At 38.9% G+C, this 23,498-nt stretch overlaps 1 protein-coding gene across 2 annotated transcripts; it reads right to left on the reverse strand.

The window, feature by feature from the left end:
* Positions 1-13,501: 13,501 nt before the first annotated feature.
* On the reverse strand, positions 13,502-23,411 carry khdrbs1b (KH domain containing, RNA binding, signal transduction associated 1b). Of its 2 annotated transcripts, XR_014608418.1 has the most exons (11): positions 23,125-23,411; positions 21,482-21,603; positions 20,377-20,493; positions 20,026-20,172; positions 19,367-19,503; positions 19,030-19,237; positions 18,879-18,946; positions 18,592-18,650; positions 18,036-18,222; positions 15,955-16,018; positions 13,502-15,651 (listed from the first exon to the last, which is right to left on the reverse strand). XR_014608418.1 is itself a non-coding variant. In XM_084130897.1 (9 exons), the coding sequence occupies exons 1-9, from the start codon at positions 23,216-23,218 to the stop codon at positions 18,116-18,118; spliced, it is 1,059 nt and encodes a 352-aa protein (XP_083987023.1). In that variant the 5' UTR covers positions 23,219-23,411; the 3' UTR covers positions 16,972-18,115. The 2 variants fall into 2 exon arrangements, 1 of the variants encoding a protein (XP_083987023.1); XM_084130897.1 differs by lacking the exons at positions 13,502-15,651; positions 15,955-16,018 and having other exon boundaries at positions 16,972-18,222.
* Positions 23,412-23,498: the final 87 nt, after the last annotated feature.

A 23,498-nucleotide genomic window follows, 5' to 3' on the forward strand; every position in this document is an offset into this window, starting at 1 on the left:
TAAACAGATTTCCACTCCACAGATTGCACATCTGAAACACTGCAATCACAGACAAGAAGTAAAAAAAGTCCCATGGGACTAACCATAAATGTGAATGAAAAACACTTATTAATATTCACATTAAAAATAACACAATTTTGAATGCTTACCGTGTCTAAAAGTGATTTTCCTGGGTCTAAGACCGTCTTGACTTCTTCACATTCGAAGCGAGTATTAAATGGAAGATGGAAAAATGCTGCCTGGCGCGAGCAAGGAGTTAGTTGATGTGACGTCATGTGGTCACGTGACATGAAAAACTCTGGTTAGAAGTAAAAATACTATTTGAGTCAAATTGTTGCTTTTAATTTTGTCTAGGGTGTTCGTTATTTGCTTTAAGGAAAACTGAACAAAACAGGTTTAAACCAGAAACCATGATTTTCACTAGTCCAATATAAAAATGCACTTTAAATAAACGACACAGTAGTTTAACTTTTTTCAATGCATTGCTATTAGACTGGACGCTCAGCCAATCAAGATGAAATCCCGCTTGGGACATGGTGACGTCATCTGAGAAGGAAACTCATTTTGGAAGGTTTTATATTTTGATAAAACATCACAAAGACAAAAACATCTCTGGAATAACAGCATGTATTCAGCATGTATTCAGAAAGTACTTTAAACTGTGGTGAAAATCAAGCTTTTAATGTTGTTTATATGCCTATGTGGTGTTTTTAATATGCTTTAAGACAGTCCATGTGCAAATTCATAAGTCAACACCATTGCTGAGTATTTTCTCCTTAAAACTGCAGTGAACCAAAGACAGTCTCAAAATCACGGTTTGAAATCGCTGATGTTTCTGACGTCACAAACTACCTTGTAACCAATCACGTCAACGAGTGGATCTCTGAGCTGGTGTGAGTGAGTGGGGGCGGGGCTAATTTGCATAGTCATGGCTCCGCGTAAATAAAGCAAGGGTGTAAAGTTATTCAAGCTATTTTAAGGCATGAAGAATTTTTTCATGAAAAAACGTATAAATGTAATTTTGGTGATCAAAGATGTTTTAAGGGATAAAATGATTGACTACAGGGGGACTTTAAGTCAATTTTGATTAAATGTGGACGTGATCCAGGAAGGATCGATCAGGGTGTCATTAGAGCGCCGCTTAAGACACATTACCTCATCTGCATGAGCAGCCTATTCTAAAGCTGCTTTGGACAAATGAGAACAAGCAAGTGAAATTAGGCCTTACTGTGACGCACCACCACATCCAGCTCACTTCTGATGGAGGGAGAGACAGAACAGAGGTGCTTATAACACATCCACTGATGAGAGACAGAGAAAGGGGGAGGCCTAGAGAGCGAGTGCACTGAGAATGAGAGAGAAAGGCTCATTAAAAACACGTGTTGCTGGGGTGCGCAGCGGGGCCCAGAACAAAATCCAATTATCACCTGCCTTTTTCTCACCATCTCTGCATCAATACTTCATTACAAATGAAGCATCCACAGAGATTCACACTCAAACAGGGCAGAGTCTCCAGACTCACCTACCTGTTCAGATCATGGATCTGTCCCTAGTCTTTCTTATGCTTTAAATGACAGCAGCACTCGAGCTGCATGAACTCCAAATTTGTGAGAACAACCCAAAAGAGCATCTTGAGCTTCATTGGCAGAGAACATCTGACTGACTGTAGAAAGTCACATGACCACAGTGTCTTACATGTACATTCGATTTGTGATGTAGAAATAGTGCAGAATCTGACATTATTCTGTCTAATTTAACATTGTTTCTTTGTTTTAGACTTTTTCAAATACTAAAACGTTTTAGTATTTAAGTTAAAATGGAAAAGAATGTGGTTCCGGATGTATAGCCTATATAGACGAGCATCAACAAAGATCTCATCAAAGTGAGAAAGCCCACAGTGTTGTTAGCTGTGCTAATTGGCTGTAAAATAATAATGCATTTCATTTCATACTAAAATACCTGTTCTTATATTACAGCAGACTGCCTGTGAAAGACTTCAGATCGGCAGCAGCTGTAGCAGGATTGCATCATCTGGCATCTCAGAATTAAGGCTATACACACAAATGAATTCAAGGTTTCAGTTCTTCTTAAAAATAGCCTAGAGCATCCAATAAAAAGCAATAGAAAATGTTAGAGTCCAAAGGTCAAAAGCGGCCACATCAGCTGTGAGGTCAAGCAAAGCCGCTCACATATTGGATGTTTGCTTTTCAAAACATACGCGCTGCATAATTGAGGGGCAGCAATTTCAAACTGATCGATTGTTCAAGCAGCTGCTAAAAGGTGGAGGGAGAGGGAGAGAGAGAGAGAGAGAGATGAAGAAAGAAAGATAAGCTGGTGCATATGTAAAATGACAAACTGTGAATTTCTAAAGAACTAGTATGATGACACTACAGATATGACCCTGTAGACTCAACACAATGGAGTATTGCTTTTTCACAAGCTAAATTGAAACTGACAAGATTACTGTAATATTACTGGTATTAGCAACAAGTACTATCATCGTTGACAAGTGATAATTACCATGTGGTGCAAATATTCCCTTGGTAATATTTGATAATTCAGTGTTACCTTTCTAGATGTCAAATTTTAGTAGGGCGTATAATGAAGGGTAGAAAATGTTTAGCTCAAAGTTGAGTATATATTACATGCACGGCTCTCAGGAATACTTGAACCAGTTTTACAGTCACAGCGTTCTGGCCATGAGTGCTAAACTACAAAATTAAATTTCAGTGGAGAAAAAAAAAAAAAAACATTCAGAGAAGAAGAAAAAATCCAAAATGGTTTCCATTATTCATGTCAAAGACAATGTATCCAATCAAACAATTCAGCATTTTGGTGCAAATTCCTGGTAAAATTAGACTTTTTATTTGTTGCATTTTTTTGATTAAAAAATACAGTAAAAACAGTAAAAGTGTGAAATATAACTACAATTTAAAAGGAACTGTTTTTTGCTTTTAATGTAATTTCTTCCTGTGATGGCAAAGCTGAATTTTCAGCATCATTACTCCAGTCTTCAGTGTCACATGATCCCTCAGAAATCATTCTAATATACTGATTTGCTGCTTAAGAAGAAACATTATTGTCAATGTAAACCGTGATACATTTTTTTTCAGGATTCTTTGATGAATAGAAAGTTAAAAAGTTATTTTTGTAACATATGTATTTACAGTCACTTTATGCTGAAACTCACAATTTATCATATCACAATTTGCATCCTTGGTGAATAAAAGTATTAATTTCATTCTAAACATCCTCAGACTACACTGGCAGAACAATAATGAACCTGAATAAGTTGGCCAAACTCAAAAAATTTAAGGCAATCAGTTGCCTCAAAATTTTTAAGTTAAGAAATTTAAAGCAGAACTGGCAGATTTTTAGTTTGTACTCATACATTTTACTTGTTCTTAACTTGAAATGTTTGAGTAAACAAATTCATACATCTATGTTAACATTTTCATGAAACCCCAAAGTGAAGATTTTTATTAGCTATAACAAGCTAGTTCAATAAATGCTAACTTGCTCATTAGCTAATGTTAACAATCGCATGGTACTTGCTGTATGAGAACAGCAACATAATGCTTATGACATTGTTCTCAAACCAAGCCGCATGCACCACTTGTCACCATGATGGTAACTCTCCTAAAATCAACATTAACAGAAATTCTTCTAAATTAGCTTAACAAAACATTAGTCACTAATCTCCCACTTAACATTAATCTTGCACAAAAAAACATGATATTACACTTAATTTTAACATTTACTCTCCCTTTCGAGTGCCATCGGCAAAGCATGCTGGGAAATAGAAATCCCAGCCCAGTTTCAGTTCAACTTAAGTTCGTCTAAACTAAAAGAAATTATTTCATAAAATTCAAAACAATGAAACAGTTCAGTTTACTTAAATTATATCAGTTCTGTGAACTTGAAAGAAAAAGAAAGTTCTGTGAACTTGAAAGAAAAAGAAAGTTCTAAATACTCATAAAAGTTAATTTGATTTAACTAATTTGTATAATTTAAGTTGGCCCTACTCAAACCAATTAATTATTTTGAGTGTTAGGGTTTACATATGTCTCCTTTTAGGACATTTTTGTTTACCTGTGTGCAAACTAGTAGAAAGTGTGTTAACATTATAACACATATTCACGTTGGGGCTAACTGTTGGAAATGGGAACCATATACACATAAAATAGATACATGTAATTGGTCATGTATCACACAGTCAGTGACATATATATTTTGAACACCCAATCCCAGAAACTTCACAAACAGCCTCGGTGGAATACATTACAGACGAAAATCCCTAAAAGAGGTAGGACTGATGCCAAGATAGCAGATAAGTGATTCCTTCACAAAAGATTAAAACCCAGCCTGGAGGGGTTTGAGAGGGAAGGACACTAGAGAGATAGAAAAAAAAAAACACATCTCATTAGTAGGCAAGTACGCGAAGACCTCAGCCCTTAGTGACGCGCATCGTCTTGTCATCCTGTCAGGCGGTCTAAATGAGAGAAAAGTGAGAAGAAACAAAACACAGAGACATCCAGAGAACAATGTAGGTGTTTATGTCTATGGATGGTTTTGTCAGGAGTTTGAGTGTGAAGTGCCAGCTGTGCTAGTGCTGATGCAGAGTGTGTGTGTTCTGCTCAGTGGGACTGTTAATGCCACTAAGGGCCACAGAACAGACTCAGCCTGAGGCCCACACAGATAGAAGTGCTGGAAGACAGCATGACAGCATGCTACTGCACTATTTATGGTGGAAAGGGTAAATAGGGGACAAAAAGAGCAAAAAAGCATTGAAAAGAGTGAAAGGAGAAATATAAGTCATTTATGATTGATTCTCACAAACACTGCCAAAGAAATATCCCGGTTATAATGAGACCCCACAGTCAAAATAAATCATATTTTGTATAACCATTAAGGTTAGTTCACCCAAAAACAAAAATCAAATAAAAAAGAATGCAAATGCACCATGCAAGCATATGAAATCAACTTGTGCGATATTTATTCAAAATCTTCCGAATCTAATTTTGAGTCATTATTCACTAAAATTCTACTTCTCATGTAGTTCAAGGGAAAGGTATTGCTATTTTAATTAATTGAGTGGATTTTATTCATGAAACCAGTCTGAATGTTTCATTCATGGATCTGACTAATCGAGCTCAACTCACTGACTCGATTTAGTATAGCCCTGGATATCAAATGGTGTTTATCATTAAAAAAAACAAAAAAAAAACTGTTGTTTGCCTTCACAAAACATGGATTATAGTGCAAGTTTCGCATAAACAACTTTTATGATGCCTTTTTGAAGAATGAGAGCTTCAGGCCCCATTTATTGTAATTTCTTGGAAAGGTGAAATATTAATCACTTGATTATTAAGTGAATATTTAATTATATTATTAATCAGTATTTAATATAGTCATGAAAATAATGTCACATTTTAATGGAAAAGTGGTTTAATGGAAAGTAAGTAAAATTAATAGTAATCAATTGATTTAAAGGCAAAAGTTAGATTTTTAGATTAAAATGTCCAAAAACCACTAGAACAATGTTATATATTTTTGTTGACTTGTGTAATTATATTATCCCAAACGTTTCCAAAAATGTTTAAATCCAGAGAAATCAGCAATTTTAGTCATTGCGTCGCTTGTCAGTGACATCATATCCGTGTTACCCTAGATTTCCAATTTTGTAGAAACCATGTGGAATCACCAAAGACACTTAAATTTATTATGTGTATTTTTATTGGACATGTGAGCAATTGTTTAGATACATTTTTCAACAGAAAACTAATCATTGTTATATAGCTCAACACGGTTAGTCTTATTGTTTGAATCGTTTGTGTTCTTGATTTACCAGGAGTACCAGTTTTATCATGCCTCAGAGACAACACTATTTTGTCAAGTGGCTAACATAGTATATTCAGAGAGAGATTTCTCCATCATACAATATATTTTAAAATGTAAATGTGTCATTTAACAACAATCATCCAGCTTTTATTAATATGATATTCTAATATCAATCTAGATTACTGCAAAGTGCAGCAAGTGTCTCATACCAGCCACCGAGCGAACACACAGAGTAACGTTATGACATAACTTTCAGCACACTCAGATGTATTGAGTATGATTGTTTTAATCATGTAAAACAGCACTGCGTTTCCCCACATAAAAATCGGCCGACTACAGCATAAGCATAAAAGCTCTGCTGGACTCGAGACCAGTGTGTCCTGCAGGTTTCTTTCATTAGCATTCGCTCCAGCTGCCTTGTTCCGCTTCCACAGCTCTCGGCCCGCCTTAGTTCATACCACAGTAATGTTAATAAAACTTTAATAAATTAGCTCATCCATGAATATGATTTCTGCCAGAGTCCGTCGGATCCCATTCCACTGGCTTTGGAGGTGAAGACGACAACTCCCATTAATCCACGCTCATTCACGGCGTCATCAAGCTACGCCATTTGTTGTTTTGAATAAGCGACCTAAAGCGGTGAAAATTGCATATTGTGCCTTTAATAATTGAATACTAAACAATAAAAATTATTTAAAAAAAGGTTTATAGTCAAGGTAAACCTTTACCTTGACTGTTCCATGCTGCCCAACTCAACCCGAGCTGCTGAGTCCGTAGCCATTTTCAAGAAATGGCTGAAGACACATCTTTTTCGGCAACACTTGATCCATTAATAATAATACTTTCTTTTCACTGCTCTTCTACTCTATAGCAATTTTTAAAAAAAGCAGTTAGACTAAACTGGGCAGGGTCACAGCACTTACATATTGTTGTCTGATTGTGTCTGCTTCTATTGTTTCTCCTCATTTGTAAGTCGCTTTGGATAAAAGCGTCTGCTAAATGATTAAATGTAAATGTAATATACTTATTGTATTGTCATTCAAATAATGTCAATGTTAAAAAAAGCTTAATTTACTTTCTGCAAAGGTTTTTGGAGACATTCATCCTTCTAATATTCGTATTCAGATGGGGAATAAGAGAGAATTCAATGTCCAGCCCTGCGCAAACTAGTGATGCTCTTCTCCTTTTGAATCGCACCCTCCATTCAGGTCACTGCACAATCATGGCGGACACCCCTCCGGTCAAGCCCGATTCAGACTCATGACCCATGGAACGTGTGGCAGACTCCCTACAGAGGCAAAAGCCTGGCCTTCTGCTCTCAGGCCCGGCAGCTATTTTATCATCAAAAGGAGCTTTATCTTGCACAATAGCCCACTGATAAACCGGCTGTTTCACAGAGCAAGAGAAACAGCAAAATGGTTTTAATTCAACAATGTTCCTGCACCAGAATCTTGAATGAAACCCTTGGGCAGAGGAACCAACTCAATGAACACCAGCAGAAGCACTGAGATCATCAATCACGACTTGGACTGGATTCTCAACCAGCCAACAGCAAAAGAGAAGCATGTGGTAGTACAGCATCAAGCCCCAACCGGCTCTCTTTCACTAACGAGGACAGAAAGACTTGAGAGAGATCAATAAAATGAGCGGGCCCACAGGAGCATGAGCCTGGCCATGCTGCGACTCAGAAATAGGCTGCCTGTCAGACAGAGCGCTGCACAAAGAGAGATAGAGAGGGCTAAATGGAGACAAAACAGATAGAGACAGCAGAGCCAGCAAAAGAGCTTAAAACCAAGAGTGAGACGGCGAGAATGATGGGTCAGGTATCCGTGGTGAGCTAGACGGTTGAGGGACGCAGAAAGGATTGTCTAGTCGGTGGCTAATGACATCCCTCGTGACAGGTGCTGGCTTTCCCTACAGGCAGATGGTTGATTTGCCAAACTCATCTCTGCGTCTTCAAAGGAACGGAGAAAGCAGATGTGACTCAATTCGGTTTGACAACTTGAGAGGGTGGGAGAAAGCCAGGCAGCAACAGTAGACACATTCTATTACCTAAAGTAGGAATATTTCCAAGAATACATTCTTCAAACCTCTTTTCTCGCTGGCCTTGGTGGTGGAGGACTACGACACATTGAGGTTTCAATGCGCACTCCAAGCATTGATTAAAAGGGTTGCTGCAGCCAAGTCATGTGAAAGCAGGACACTGTTTCCATGCACATTTTTCCTGGTGAATGTATTTGGCCATTTATTAAGATGAAAAAAAAAAACACTTATTAGTCATGTCTACAGTACTGAAATCAATGCATATGTGAATAAATAAAAGAATATTTAATTAAATGTGTTTTTTACATTTTCTGAAAGCTGTCATGTCTTCTTTAATGGAACAGCTCAAGAAAACAGAAAATTCCCATCAATTATGTTCTTCAGTGGAATAAAAAATATGTGATACTCTGACGATTCCTCAAAGATCTTGTCCATTCAGTGACAGACTCCAAATAAAAAAGTCACTGCTACAATCCTAGCACTGTTTGGGAGTAACTAACTAAAATTAGCAATGCTAACTTGACAATATTTTTCAGTAGCGTGACTTGTTCAGTTATATTCAAAATAGTGTAGCTTTTCTAGTACTACTTTATCAAGTGGTATTCTGGATTCCAACGCTACATTTTTTAACTTCTGAAGGAATAACAATGCCATTCACAACTGCTCTCCCGTGGCCTCATGGGATAGTAAAGCGTCCATTGAATGCTCACTTCAGAATCTCGCCAGTAGTAGTGTAATCCAGGTACTTTGCGGCTACTTTTTGAATACTAAGAATTTACTATTCGTTTGACTGTTTATATAGTAGTAAAGTATTAAATGCAGAGCCTGTACTATATACTGTTTTCAACTTGATTATGTAAATTGTGCTTTTTCTTATATTGAGTACAAATTTAACTACTTGGCTAACTTACACTTAGCCAACTACTTTTTCTTTTTTTTTTTAACTGTGGCATGTAGCATGTGAGCGGCTTTAGAAAAGGCAGATCTCTCCACACAATTCACATGATTTAGTGAGTTAGGCACCAAAGTTTAATACTTAGTTGTAATACTTTTGGGTTCGAAGCCCAAATCCAAAATATGATCAATATGCTTGCCTTAGAAAGCACCATTAATAAGCACATCATAGAAGATTGCAGAATAAAATTAATCTCAGTAGCATCTACATACTATATAAATGCAAATGACTCAAATTAGCAGCTCTCTTATCAGTTTTGAACTCAAAAGCCCCCAGACATAAACCATTTAACCACTAGCTCTGCTCATCTAGATTAACAGGAATGATAAATTTTGTAATTAAAAGCTTATTTCATTATTATGGTACTCCTTAGCAAGAGGGAAAATAAGACTCAAACTGCAAGGTCAGTAGTCTCCCAGGTGACAAATTGGGTATAATATGGTATAAGGTGTAGTGACTAACTGATAAATTGACAATTAAATGGATGGTTCACCAGATGCCCTGGAGGAATATTCTCCTCAGAAAATTGTCAAAAATTACATATTGGGCCAAACATCCATGCTCTCTGACCTTCCCCTCGAGCCCAGGGAGGGTGCCTCAGTCCCAGGCACAGTCAGATCCGTTCTCCCCTCCTCTGGAGCTCAGCCTCGGGTATAGACTGGCAGAAAACAGGCCGTCAGGGTGTTGGTAAGCGGGTGACAAGGTGGACTTTGAAACAGACTACATCCAGGAAGGCAGACCGAGGTAATGGCACACTTCAGCCCAGAGAGAGTGCACTTGTTCCAAACCTGTATGAATTTCTTTCTTCTGCTGAACACAAAAGATGACTTTTTGAAGAATGTCGGTAACCAAAACAGCTGATGGGCCCCATTGACTTCCATAAAATAAACAGTTTGGTTACCGACATTCCTCAAAATATCTTATTTTGTGTTCAGCAGATGAAAGAAATTCAAACAGATATATGGAACAACTTGAGGGAAGTAAATGATGAATTTTAATTTTTCAGTGAACAGCAGTTAAATCGCTAGTAGTTGGTGTTCTGTTGGTTGCTATTCAACTTCAAGACTCTTCACTCCCATTGCTTTATACATGTATAAATAAAGTCAACCCTAATGTGGCATTAATGCATTTGCCAGACACTTATCCAAAGTGATTTAAGGTTAGAAGATGCAACCCATGACCTTGGTGTTGCTGGCACCATGCTTTATTTGAGCTATAGGTATGCAACTTTGCTACATCATCAGACCATTACCTCGGTCTGCCTTCCTGGATGTAGTCTGTTTCAAAGTCCACCTTGTCACCCGCTTACCAACATTATCACACGTCTCTACAAATTGCCAACTTTTATTGGAACATATCTACTTGCAATGTAATTTCAGTCACTACAAATTGCTGTCAATGTGACATCATTATGCATCACTGTATTCTTAAAGGCATGGAAATTGCTTCTATTCACCTTATTTCTTTCTATTAATCTCCCTTGCAATTTTTAATGGGTATGTGATAAAATATCCATCACAGCTCCAATTTACTCCAATAATATTTTCAATTCACACTCCGATACCAATGGCAATTGCACTAGATATCCGACCATTATTCTCAGTGAAAAGCTCTGATCTATGGAGAGGTGACTGAGTCACCACTGCGTCTGCCGGCTGGGTTTGCTGCAGGGAGGCTGATACCGAGGTAACAGGATGGGTAATTAGGTTGGAAGTCTGAGTCTCGCAGAAAGACCCCCTTGCCCTTCCCCTGCTAGACTTTCTTCAATCCTACTAAAATTAGAGCTGAGCCGAAGGCAAGACACAACAACCGCAGAGGGTCAAACATGAGACCAGAGAGAAGAAGAGGAAGAAAACTGCAGGTTGGAAGGAGAGAATGAGCAGGTGATGTGAATTACTAAGACCTGTATAGTAGAGCGAGAGAAAGGAAGGCAGAGACAGCCTGCGGTGGTCAGAGTTGTGACTAAAGCGCAAGGGACGTGTGGGAAGCCTACGGCTCGGTAAAGCGCACACATTCCCACCCCCACACCTCCTTTTCAAGGCAACTATTTAACATAAAAATTGATTTATATCGAGCCCTAAATTGCTTCCGAGGGATTCGCTTCCCTGGAAGCGCAGACAGGGGTCTAGAGTCAAGTGCGTGAGCTAATGAGGCCCAGGGTTTCCATGTGAACAGGCAAGAAGAGGAGCTGCATGCGCGGACATGTCAGCGCAGACCACAGCGGTGACCTGTGACAGACCGTTGTGTTTAAACTACATTCCCAACAAGCAGCGATCTTTAAAAGGTGATTCTGGGGTTAGCTCGAGGAGGCGGATTTGCTTGGAAACGCTAACGATAAAAAGAATAAACTACATCAACTGCAACAACTTTCCACATGAAAATGCTCCCGAGGCTTTGCTGCCATTTCAGTCTCACTTCGAGCGAACATATTGGCAGCAGACCAGTGAAGAGGAAGGATGAGAGCAGGCAGATTTGTACCGTCGGCGTGGGTTGTAGGTCAACATGAGAACAGTTTCCTTTTTAGTCATTTAACTTTGCCAGGCTAGGCACTGAAAACACAAGGATGGAAGCAATTACTCGTCTATAAATACATAGAAGATTCAATGCTATGGTTCTTCTGCAAACACTGTTTATCACAAGGAAGACATGATACTTGCTCTAAAACTTAATGCTTGTTGAGCACAGCCAAAGGGCAGACTGGCGCCCACTTTCCTTCAAGCTGCGTAGCACCCTGCAAGTCTCATTGATTCTCATCTGTTGCATCAGATACCTGAGCGCACTTGCATTAAACACACATTCCATTAAAACACCACAATCACTCAACAGGCCCTGCTTACATCAAGGTTTGGTCCAAACATAGTTTTCTAAGTGCCCGGCCCGTGAGAGCACATCCTCGTTGTGCATTAAAAGTATTCAAGACTAAATGGGAGTCTTCAATTATTCATGAGGGCCACACAATGCAGATGTCTTATTTATCCTCACTGGTATCAGCAACCAGCAGGACAAGTAGTCATTACGCAGATTGTCTGATTGTTGCTTGCACTTTCAATGGAAGTCTATGAGGATTCCATACACACGGACATCCTTTACAAATGCATTTCTGCTGATTTTACAAACTTGAGGTACAAGCCAAAATTATTTTCTGTGGTAATCAACATCCAACTGATGCCGTCTATAGAACTTAACCATATTAAAAGCATAGCTGTATTTGACCATAAATGTTCCTTTAGCCAGAGAAATCTGGAGACCCAGGCTGTATCCTAAAAATCACCACATATACCCTTATATAGTACGGGTTCCCACTCTTTTTCAGTGATCATTTTCAATTTCACTAGCAGGAATAAAAGACAAGGATCATGCCCTAAAGCCTTTAGAAGACGTACAGTTCATGGCCATGACAACTCTAAAATCAGTTGTTGTTTTTTTAATACGAGTTCTTAATTATACATTATGACAATTGAAAATTAAAACTTTCATTCAAAATTGGCATGGGTTGGTTGTATAGCCTGCTCACAGAGTTCTGCACTCTTGTGAAAACTCCCATTATAATCAATGAAGCTGGCTACACTGCACAATGAATCTCTTATTTACGTTTACACTTTGTTGGTTATAATGAAATGATTCTGAACAACTTGAACACCCCTGATTGGTCATTGCATTCAGGTGTTCAACACTGGCTACAATGCTTAATGCTGCAAAAATATTTTATACGGAAACATTTGAAACTCTTCAGAGTTCTCACATAAATATGAACGGGAGTGTCTGAAAGCTGCCACCTATCAGTGGGTATACCAGATTGACCCAGTACTCTGTACCACCAGCACTGCAGAAAGGCTGGTATCAATTTTTTTTTTTAAACTTCAGTATCAACTTGGTACCAAAGTACTGCTACTTTTGCCAACAATCCGAACTAGATAAAAAAAAGCCTGTGTGCCTGCTGTAAGCTAACTGCTGCAAGGACCTACACATGACTAAACATCATTATCCAAAATACTTCTCTCACGTGTCAAGACTCAGCATCCGTGAACAGCACTTTCTGCTACGAACAATAATTGTTTCATGGTGTGATAAACTACTTTCTCGGCTAAAGAAAAACACAAGAACATGATTAAAATAATCATTTTACATGTATTTTCCAGGACTGGAAAAATAATACATTTTCCAGATTTTACAGCACGTGCCAGAACCCTTTTTGAGGGGACAGCCATTTGTAGTTGTGTCTGAAACCATATCCACATTATCGAGCGCGCTCATTCAATCCCATAGACAGTGGGTCTCCAAGAGCAAAGTTGAAGGTTTTAGGGCTAAAGACAAAAAAACAGCCACTGACACCCAGCATGAAATAATTAAAAGCTAAATAGCTTGACAAATTAGAATCGTTTGATACAGATAGTAGTTGACTGAGTACATTGTTTTACTGTTTGAGCTACTGCACATTTTTATTATAGAATAAATGATTTAATATCACCCGAAGATGCTACATGCAGGAAACTACATACAGACAAAAAACCTTTCCTGATTACCAACAATGGCAACTAGATTTTAAATTACCGTTGAACATTGTCGCATTTGCGTCCATTTATTCAGTCCAAAAACCTGAGGAGAACGAGCCATCAAGAAACATGAAGACATGAGCTTTGAAAGAGACACAGGAGCCAGGTCTAGAATTTAATTATTTTTATTTTTGACATTACAAAATAGGTAAAAACAAATGCCAATTTATTAGGTACTCTTTGTAGTAGTACGTAATCATTTGCAGGCTGTGAGCGCACGAGTGCTTTTGGATGCACCAACTTCCAAACAAGTTTGAATAACTTTCAAAAGTGAAAAATTCTGTCCGCTCCCTTAAGTCACCGAAAGGTTTCTACAGCCCCAAAGGCATTAGTTTGCTTCTATAGAAATAAGGCCAACAGCTATGCTGAAAGACGAGCACTTCAATGAGCTTAAATCCAGTTTAGTTGCATTGAAATACAGGCTCGTCAATCTCCTTAAGAAACAAAAGAATACAGACTCCTGGCACTTGTATTTCATCACTAATCCCAAGCAATTCCCATGGTTTCCCGACATTGTTTTAGGCGTGTCTGCTTATGTGGATGCTGGAAAACATGCAATGGAATGTTACTTCAGCGACAGCCAAGGTGGAGGTGTCCAACGCTTTGTCCTGGAGGGCTACGGATTACTCGAGCCAGATTCCACATGGATGGATTTAATTCATTTTCATCACAGCACATTGAGAGAGACCTTTAGGAGGCTAAGTTATTACCAGCATTTCACACTGAAGGAGGTGGCCAGCAGCCATGGTTCTCCAGGACATGAGCCAGAAAACATCACAACTCCTCCCTGTGCACTCAAAACCCTGACTCCCTGGAGAGTGTATACTGGTTAGGTGTGAAACTAGCAAAATAGCCATGCAGGAAGACAGACAGACAGACATTGATGTGAGCATTTAATTTGCATTTGTAAAGCCATGCTTCCTGTATTCAGCATGCACAATGTGTCGATTTTAGACCACCACATGTCTTGCACATTACCCCAGAGGCATTTTCCCAGCAGCTGTAGGCCACGCATGTCCAACGCAAACAGATATGACTGTAAACAAAGACCCATTTAGTACACACAGTTGGGTTGGGTTGAGCATTTCCACCTCCTTGAGACTTCGAGTTTTCTTTACCCCCTAGCATCTGTCCAGAAAATAAATATTTCCATTATCTGCTTTTGCGATTTCTCATTATGGTGAAGCCTGCATACACATCGGTCAACCTCCTACCCATGTGGACCCATTGTTCGACACCACTTGAGCAGTGGCTGATGCTTATTAAAATCTGTGCTGAGGACAGATTTGTCTCTAATGCAATAAGGCATTAGTCCTGTTAGCCAGTCGGCAACCAGTAGCGGCTCCGCGGGGGACGGACACACTGTCATCGGCGGTAATTGGTCAGAATGACGTGCTCGAATCATATGTGTGCTGAGGGGAAAAAAGATGAAAGCTACAGCAATACATACTGACAGTGACATGCACAAAAGCCATGCAGTGCTAAATTCAGACTCAGCACAGCAAGGATTAGAAAAAGCTGAATTTATGGAAAGCTCTCAATTAGAGCAAGAAAGACCTTTATCCAGAATTTAAGGTTAGTATGTAGTTATGAACAGTTGCACTGTTGCAAACCCCTGGAGATTTTTGTGTTTGGTTCATGAGATGGAAAATTCAATTGTGATTCACACAAACTGCAAGAGTTCCGGCAGCTTAAACCCATCCAAACATATCTACTCGAGAGCAAGACAAAAATTACCATGGCAATTAAAGGACAAAGTCTTTGCTAAGAGATAGGGGCCGGACAGCTCTAAATTAGCATGTACGTTTCTCCGAGCGAGGAACTGGGGAAGACATGCTTGTCTTGCAGAATAAAGCACTTGAGTATTGTCTGAGGTAGACGTTTAGAGAGCCCGGACAGAATTTTTCGAGCTTGTTAAAATGATTTCTTGGCCAACATGAGCAGAAGGTCAATTTAAAGATGAACATTTAAAGTTAAGTGTGCTTAGAAAGCACTTGAGGTGAACAGTAAAAAGAAACTTTTTAGTACAGAAATGACTTTGCATAACCACTGGAGAGCAGATATACACAGCACCAGACCTCAAGACTTTTCAACCCTTTTAAGAGGTTGCTGGTTTAAACTTTAGCTGACAGGACCAGCGATTTCTGCCATTCCACCCCGTTCAGAAGCTGTCCAGTCAGACCGTCCATGGTTCCATAAAGACTGCTGGTGTGCAAAGGTAAGATTGCTCTTACACTGCAAACAAACACTTGTCTTTTCCTGTAGGAGAATTATAAATCAATCAGCAAAGTGACCAAAAGGGGGAGGAGCACACGCACACACACAACTGAGCCAAACATCTGATTAATCTTGTATGGTATCACAATCACATTAGGCCACTGAAGCTACCAGTAATTACTGAGCTGAGTACATAGTGGAAACCGGAAGCAAGCCCATTAAGGCAGTGCAACTTCATACCATTCAGAGCTTCTTGCAAAACAGGCAGATTTAGAAAGCTTTGACTCATCAGAACAGGAATGGACAAACTACAGAGAACAACAGAATAAAGAAAGGATAACTGACCTGGGGAGAGGTCTGATATTCTTGTTTAAACTTTCCATTTCCAGGAATTTCCAGGCATCACAACCTGAGGGAAGAGAGAACACTATGAGCGTACAACCAAACATTGCTATGATAAACTATATTGTATAGAATAAACTCATGCAATCTTCCAAGATTGAGTCATGCAACTCAAGCTTTCCCAGGTCACATTTTCAGTTAGGACATTGAGTTTTTCAATACGTTAAACAAATCGCAAAAGAAAAAAACAGGAGCAGCATTACAAACATAGATGGATCTAGATTTGACACTGAGCACTTTTAGCATGAGTTGCATTACAATTCTGCTCTAGAATGTTAGTACACAAATATTATTATAAGCAAAATCTATTACTGCGTGTTTGTATATTTTTTTCCACTTTACTTTTATATTTTTAAACGACTGAATATTTTAAATCATTGCACGCCGTCACCAAATACTTTTAAGTAAATAAATGTAACATTACTCACAAATTTAGGGTTAGGGTTACCTTTACAATGCTGCACTTAAGTTTAACAGTCCTCTCCTGCCCTCTTTACTAAAAGCAGCCAACGTGTCTTTGCATCAGACTTGACAAATATGGCCCCTGCAAGCTTAACTTTTAAATTCAAATTATTTCAGGCTATAATACATTTCCCATTCTGAGAGAGACCAAAAATAGAATGTCATTCAAGAAAAGTTTAATACATACCCAAGCATCGAATGCTTTAGTTCTCTCTATAGACATTAGGAAGCTATCCAGGTTATTTTAAAGAGCACAGGTCTTACCTCTAGGGTCCTTTTTAAGTATAAAAAGAGAGAGAAACATTAAAGGTGTGCTTTTAATTGTCAGATCAAACACTTTAAACAGACTCCTTTAGTGTAGTTTACGTCTTCAGACTACATGCATTGTTTTAAATTTAAAATCTGTTTTTGAAGAGGAAGAATGATTGGAACCGAAGGTTATGAGTTATTTAAAAGGCCATTTCAGATTTTATGAAGACAAAGAAAAATAAAACCAGGTTAAAGTTTCATAAAAAACAATCTAGGCTTTATTGACAACTGCTGCAAAACATGTTTTGGACAGATTTAGTTACCTATTTAGGCAAGCTTACACATGTCATTCTGCATTTTATGGAGAGGATACAAATACTAAATGGCAGTAAAGTACAGTTTGGATGTGAGTTGTTTTTTTCTTTTTCCTTTTTTAAATTATATACAATAGTCGGTTTTAGCTGCAGTATCCCTTTACATAAGAAAGAGATGACCCTTGTGGAGATTGTTGTCCAAATCCTTTTTTTTAAAGCAGTTTTTGCATGCAGTTTATATAGCATGGTGGCATCCATGATAATCTGACTTTTGATTATTATGTTTTACATAAGTAGCCAAACATGGGTTATTCTACAGAACAGTTTTGAAGAGTAACATCTTATTTTAACAAATTAAGGATTTGAGGACATTCCATCTCAACAGCGTCTAATTGGGCTATATTTCAAAACTCTAAAATACAAGGAAAAATATTGAGGCCTAAATCTACATTTACAGCTTTTAAGACTATTTAAATCAAATGAGGAATAATCAATGGCTGTTGGAAATACCATTAAAGACATTTTGACTTTCAGTAATTTATATTCCTTATTACAAAACAGACATTAAGTTTAGGGTCTATTTGATATGCTAGTATTAAACAGAATTTTGAAATGTAGCCTACATGGGAATCTGCAACTGCACCTCAGCAGAGTTTTTAAGGTAACACAAATTAAAGTGGTGTCCTGAGACACAAAAAGTGGCTGTACAGTTGTTAGGGTTTACCTTTCAACTAAATACTTTTTCCAATCATTTGACAAACTTTTACCATCGACAAATGCAAAAAAGCAAGGGTAGGTATGAGCAGAGGAAAAGATATTTGCAAAAACAAATAAAAAAACAGCAATGTTTAAACTTTAATCCCTTCTAAAAGTTATATCGATTCTTGAGGCATTCGAATGCCATTCCGTCAAGTTTCTTTAAAGTCCGGAGTAAAAAACACAAAACGAGAAAAAAGAAAAGAAAAAAAAAAACGAGAAAAAAAACAAACAGACAATTACTTTTGTCGGGTAGCTTAAAGTGTGAGCTGCCATGGGAGACAGTTATGGCGACGCGTTGGGTGACTTTCCGCTAGTCAGACTTAGTATCGTCCATAGGGGGGTTCCCTGAATCCAGGCTTAGTCGGTCTCTGAGTGGGAGCTTTTCCACCACCAACAGCGCGCTGTGTCCCGTTCCAGTCATCTTGAGCTATGGGAGCAAACACAACAGTGCAAAAAGTTAAGATAAAGCAAGCAAACAATAGCTTACCAAGATGTTTAAATAACTGAGCTTTCATGAAGCCTCAGCTTAAAAACGTTACTGATCAAAATACCAAGGCAAGTCTGTGTTTGGGTGGTTTTAAACTCAAATTTACAGGAATTATCCAAAAATAAGGTACCTGTTCTGTTACACTAGCATTATCAATTGTAATAGCTATAACAAAATCTCACCCTTTCATTAACTACAATAAATGTTTGAAACCATTATCAACAGCAAATGAGGGGTTACAACTTAATTGACCCAACTCAGTGACAGATCAGGAAAAAAAAACCTTAAATTCAAACGCAAAAATCTTACCGTAGTTTTCATACCCCTCCTGTGTCTCTCCGTGTCCATAATCATAGTACTCTGGTTCTCTAGAAAAAGAACAAACACTGTTCAAACTAACTCTTAAGAGAAACCGGCCTAAATTTCCAAAAATAACATACTTAGCCAAGCACATTGTGCTTTTAAGACACTGGGATGTTTCCAAAAAGCCTCCATAAACCCCAATAATTATAGGCAAAGTTGATCTTTTTGAGGAAACTTGGACTTTTTGAAGTCCCAAACCAGCAGTAATAATATTGTGTGTTCAATCAACTTACGCTTGTGGCTGGCTGTAGTAGCTGTCATAGGATTCATATCCTGGCTCTGTGTAGCTCTCGTCATAAGACTGAGGAAACGGAAAATACAATCAGTGCACTCAACATCTCCAAAGCAAACTCATAAGATATATTTTCTAACAAAGAAACATACATAGTCTTCGTATGAGTCTTGGGCCGGAGGGTGCGGGGCTGGTGCAGGGGGCATTCGCTGAGACGGGGCTGGTGGACGGGCACGGTTGGAAGCTGCTCCTCTGGGCGGCTGGGCTGATGGTCCACCTCTACCTGCAGGAGCTCCCCTTGCGGCTCCACCTCGAGGGGGACCACCACGGCCACCTCCACGTGGGGGCATACCACGACCCCTGCAAGTGTAAAAAGTGTTAATGTTCTACTCACCTAAATCTACAAAATGGAAGTTCTCATTGCATTAAAAATCAGGTTTAGCAGCTCAAACTAACGGTCACAATGAATATTAAATAGGTGTATGTTACCTGGGTGCCCCAGGAGGAGGAAGACCTCCACGGCCTCTGATGGGTGGCCCTCCTCGGCCTCTACCCCCATGTTCCTGACCCCCATTTAGATACTTCATCTCCATGAACTGCTCCTGGCAAATGTCATCCATCATGTCCTGTGAGACAGGCACACAGCTCACTAACATGACAACAATAAAGACACTTCACAAGAACATCTGTCTCAGAATATAAGAAATTAAAAAACAAAACAAAAATCTACAAAATCCAATGCTTAAAGAGCTGGACAACACAACTATATCTCTTAACAATGAAGAACCAGCATTAGGCCTTGAGAAACAAACTTGCATAGCTCACATGAGGCCATTAGAACAGGGCACAGAAGTTTGCTCTCAAAGGGGAAACATTGTTTTGCAAAACCTTTCAGTCCAGCTACAGGAGTGAGCACAAAAACAACCGATTTATCAGATTAAATATTAATCTGCCACCACGGGCAAAGCAAGTAGAGTTACAGTCCAACAACACAGGCGTTTTGGACTTAAACAATGGCTCATTTGGAATTCATAAATCACAGCACTATAAACAAAGAAAGCTTAGACAAAACACATTATCAGCACTTCACTGCAAAACATGATCTCTGGGCTGCCTTTCTTGAATCCAGAGCAAATTTTAGTACTTACAGGGAACAAGAACTTTTTGATCTCCTCCATGGCATGAGCCATGCGCATGTACGCCTCAGGAACAGGAGCAAACACCTCGATGAACACATGAAGCTCCATGGACAAGTGTGCGTACTTCGGCTCTCCACTTTTTCTCAAGCCATCCTCCTGAAGAACAAAAATTCAGCAGATCCAATTTACCCTTAGTTGTGTCTTTTAACCTTCACTCACACACAGCAAGACAACCAAAATGTGATGAATCAAACAGCCTAAAACCATCTTTATTTTTTCAAGTTTAAAGCTACCTTAGAAAAAAAGTTGCTCTTGCAGCAATCATTCATACCTTTAAAAATAACCTCAATAACACTTTACCTTGGTTTTGTCCCTCATGGATCCTTTCCCCAGCACAGAGATCTTAGCGCCCGTCTCCTCCTGCAGTCTCTTGATGGTGTTCCCCTGTGGTCCAAGGATCTTTCCAACAAAGTTAAACTGCACAAAGCAACAGAAAATTAAATATTAAACCCACAGCATTTGAGGAAATCTACAGCTCTTAACTTAGCCTGACTGTACTTGTTTTCAAGGACTAAAAACTCAATAGTTTTGATCTTCCTGAACAGGACAAGATTAAATGGAATGCAAACAGATCAAAGGCTGGAGTTGTGCTCTCCTCGACACCAAAGCGAGGGGTAACATTAGGTGGTCTGTTAAAACGCATGAGGACAACTAAAATGGGAGGGCAAAAAAAACAGCAGAAAACATCGGATTTGTGCACATATCAACAAGTGCCACTCAACAAAAAGAAAGGGGAAAAAGTCCAATATTTAAATTCATGGTAACAGCAGTAAGAGGTGCAGCTGACAGGTGTGAGACAAAGGTCATAAATCAAAGATCTTAAAAGACACCGAAAGAATTAAGCAGCATAATCAGTCATGCATGATCACATACCAATCTGATTCACATACCAAAAAAAAAAAAGTTAAATTCAGCTAATTTCAACTGATCTGGCAAGCAAACTTTAAACACGGAAGGTCAAAGAAAAACACTGCCATGCTCTCTAAAACAGCAGAGGACTCAATCAAACGGTCGGATCACCTCTGGCAGGCAAGCGATCACAGGACATGCACAAAGAAACATGCATTTCGAAAATATCTTAAGCCCCTTCATGACAAATTACAGGCCTTTCACAGGTTTTGGCAATCAAAGGTTTGCAAATTTGTCAAAATGCATCCCTGGGGATTGTAGACGTACCATTTCACTCTATTAGCGCTTTTCAAAACTAATTAAATTCTATAAAACAAGTTCTACTTCATCTCAAATGTTTGTACAAATATAATACCTCCCAAGAATCCTCAGGTAACCTTTGCTTGCGATTACTGAGGTGTTACACATTCCTTCAACACCAGATCGGAAGCAGCACACATGTAATCGAGTAAATCTGCACAGCAGACATGTTCCCAAATACCACAATGACACTCACCTTAGGGTACTGCTTGACTGGTATGAGAACCCTTTCCTTCAGTTTGATGTTTTTAGTCGTAAAGAGGTCCAGGTAGCTTTCTGTATCTTTCTCGGTCTCCCCATTTTGAACCCTTTCAATTTCTAAAAATCACAAGATACATTATTAGGCATGAGATTTGAACATTTAAATGTAAATACTAAAACTATTAGATATTTGAAGACACTTTACCAATCAACTAAAATACATTTTTCAAACTGATTCCACTAAAGACATTAGCACACATTTCTTGCCTTCCACATTAGACAACAAGGTCAGAAACTTATTGCAGAGTTAAAATCAGCAAAAAGCAGTTTTGCCCCTTTTAAAATTAAAACCCTGAGTATGAATGCATCATACTCAACAGGGATCATATATTCACTGATAACATACATTAACTGTTTCTCCTCATAACATGAAATACTGGATGATGATTACAAATGTATAGGCCTGAAATATTCTCCAGGTCATTTTACTTCAATGGCAAATGTATGCCTGAGATTTAAGTGTTTGCTTCAGGTTGTAAAGTAAAGTGCTTGCCTGGGAGGAAACACCAATCAATAGACTCAGCTTCACAAGGGAACTTTTCAATGCAAGTCTGATGCTAAACACTGAACATTTACACGCCTCTGCAAATGTAACTTATGGAACCGATCTGCTAATATAAACCACAAGATACAGTTAAACTCCCACTTCACTGATGATATAAGACGTGGTGAAACGAGGCCAGGAAAAGACATTTCCTACACCAAAAAAAATCCATTTCATCTCCAGATGCAACACTTCCCACACTAAAGGCACATATGGTAAGGAACATGGTTTTTATTACTACGACAAATCCCAAACTTAAGATTTTCAGCCGGCTTCAATTTAAATTAATCGGGCTTGGACGATTTCATCTAAAGCTTTCCAGATCTTTCAGTCTAGACAAACGCGATAAGCGCATGTAGGCTAGGACTGGATGTGTACAAAGAAACGCCACGTTGACCCATTAGATACAGAGCAAACAAACAATAATGTGAGGTAAAACTTTTTTCCTTAATTGTATTGCGATATTGTAGTACGACTCACTTAAATCACGACTGTGTAATTTTATTTTTACATTGAATATGATCAGTTTTAAAAAAATAAATAAGAATAATTAGGTATCGTAAAGTTGTAAAAAAAAAAAAACAACAACAACTAATTTGTACACTTTCGGTTAAACCCAATCCAGCACGCGGCTCACAATGTACTCGAGCGGAAATGGGAATGCTGCCCGGGGGATGACGGGGTAAAACTATACAGCATTACGGCTTTCGACCGTGCACAGTGGAGGATGATACAAATAACTGATATCATCCAGGAAAAGTAGAGTTTTTTCCCTCCGGGAAAATTAAATCTTGAGCTACACACCGAAAATGTCTTCGACAGCACGTGCCTGGTTCAAGCTAACGTTAAGTACACGAACCCCCTTCCTCGCGCACTGAAACGAGACTTTGTAACGGTCGCCCTCCGTCCCACGAACGACTACAGTCGCTCCGCTTCCCTCCAAACAAAACTGCTATTTATCTAACTTGCATCCCTAAAAGTTACTCGGTTACAAGTGCATGTCTCCCTCCTTCATTTTGACAATCGGCTTTTACCTGCTGATATAAGTTTCGTGGCGTGTGTGAACGACGCGTCCAGGGTGTCTCGTTCCGCCAGCAGCTGCGGGAGGTATTTGTTCTCGCTCTCCATGTTGAGTTTGTAAGTAAATGAAGATTTAAACACCAAACGTCCGACGATGAAACTATTTTAGTATCCACGTCCTGCAAGAGGTAATAAGAACACACGCGTGACTGCTGCTGAAGACCGTGGTGAGTCGCAATGGCTCCTGTTCTCCGCGGTGCGGCTGGAAACAGATGAACAAAAGCTTGAGACGAGCGCAAATGACTTGAACGAGCGGAAATTACGTCACGAAGACTAGACGTATGGAACCGCCCACTTTGATGTAAAAGTTTTTAGAATGTCTATTCAA

The sequence above is a fragment of the Abramis brama genome, assembly GCF_963993115.1.
Source record: "Abramis brama genome assembly, chromosome: 12".
NCBI lineage: Eukaryota > Metazoa > Chordata > Actinopteri > Cypriniformes > Leuciscidae > Abramis > Abramis brama.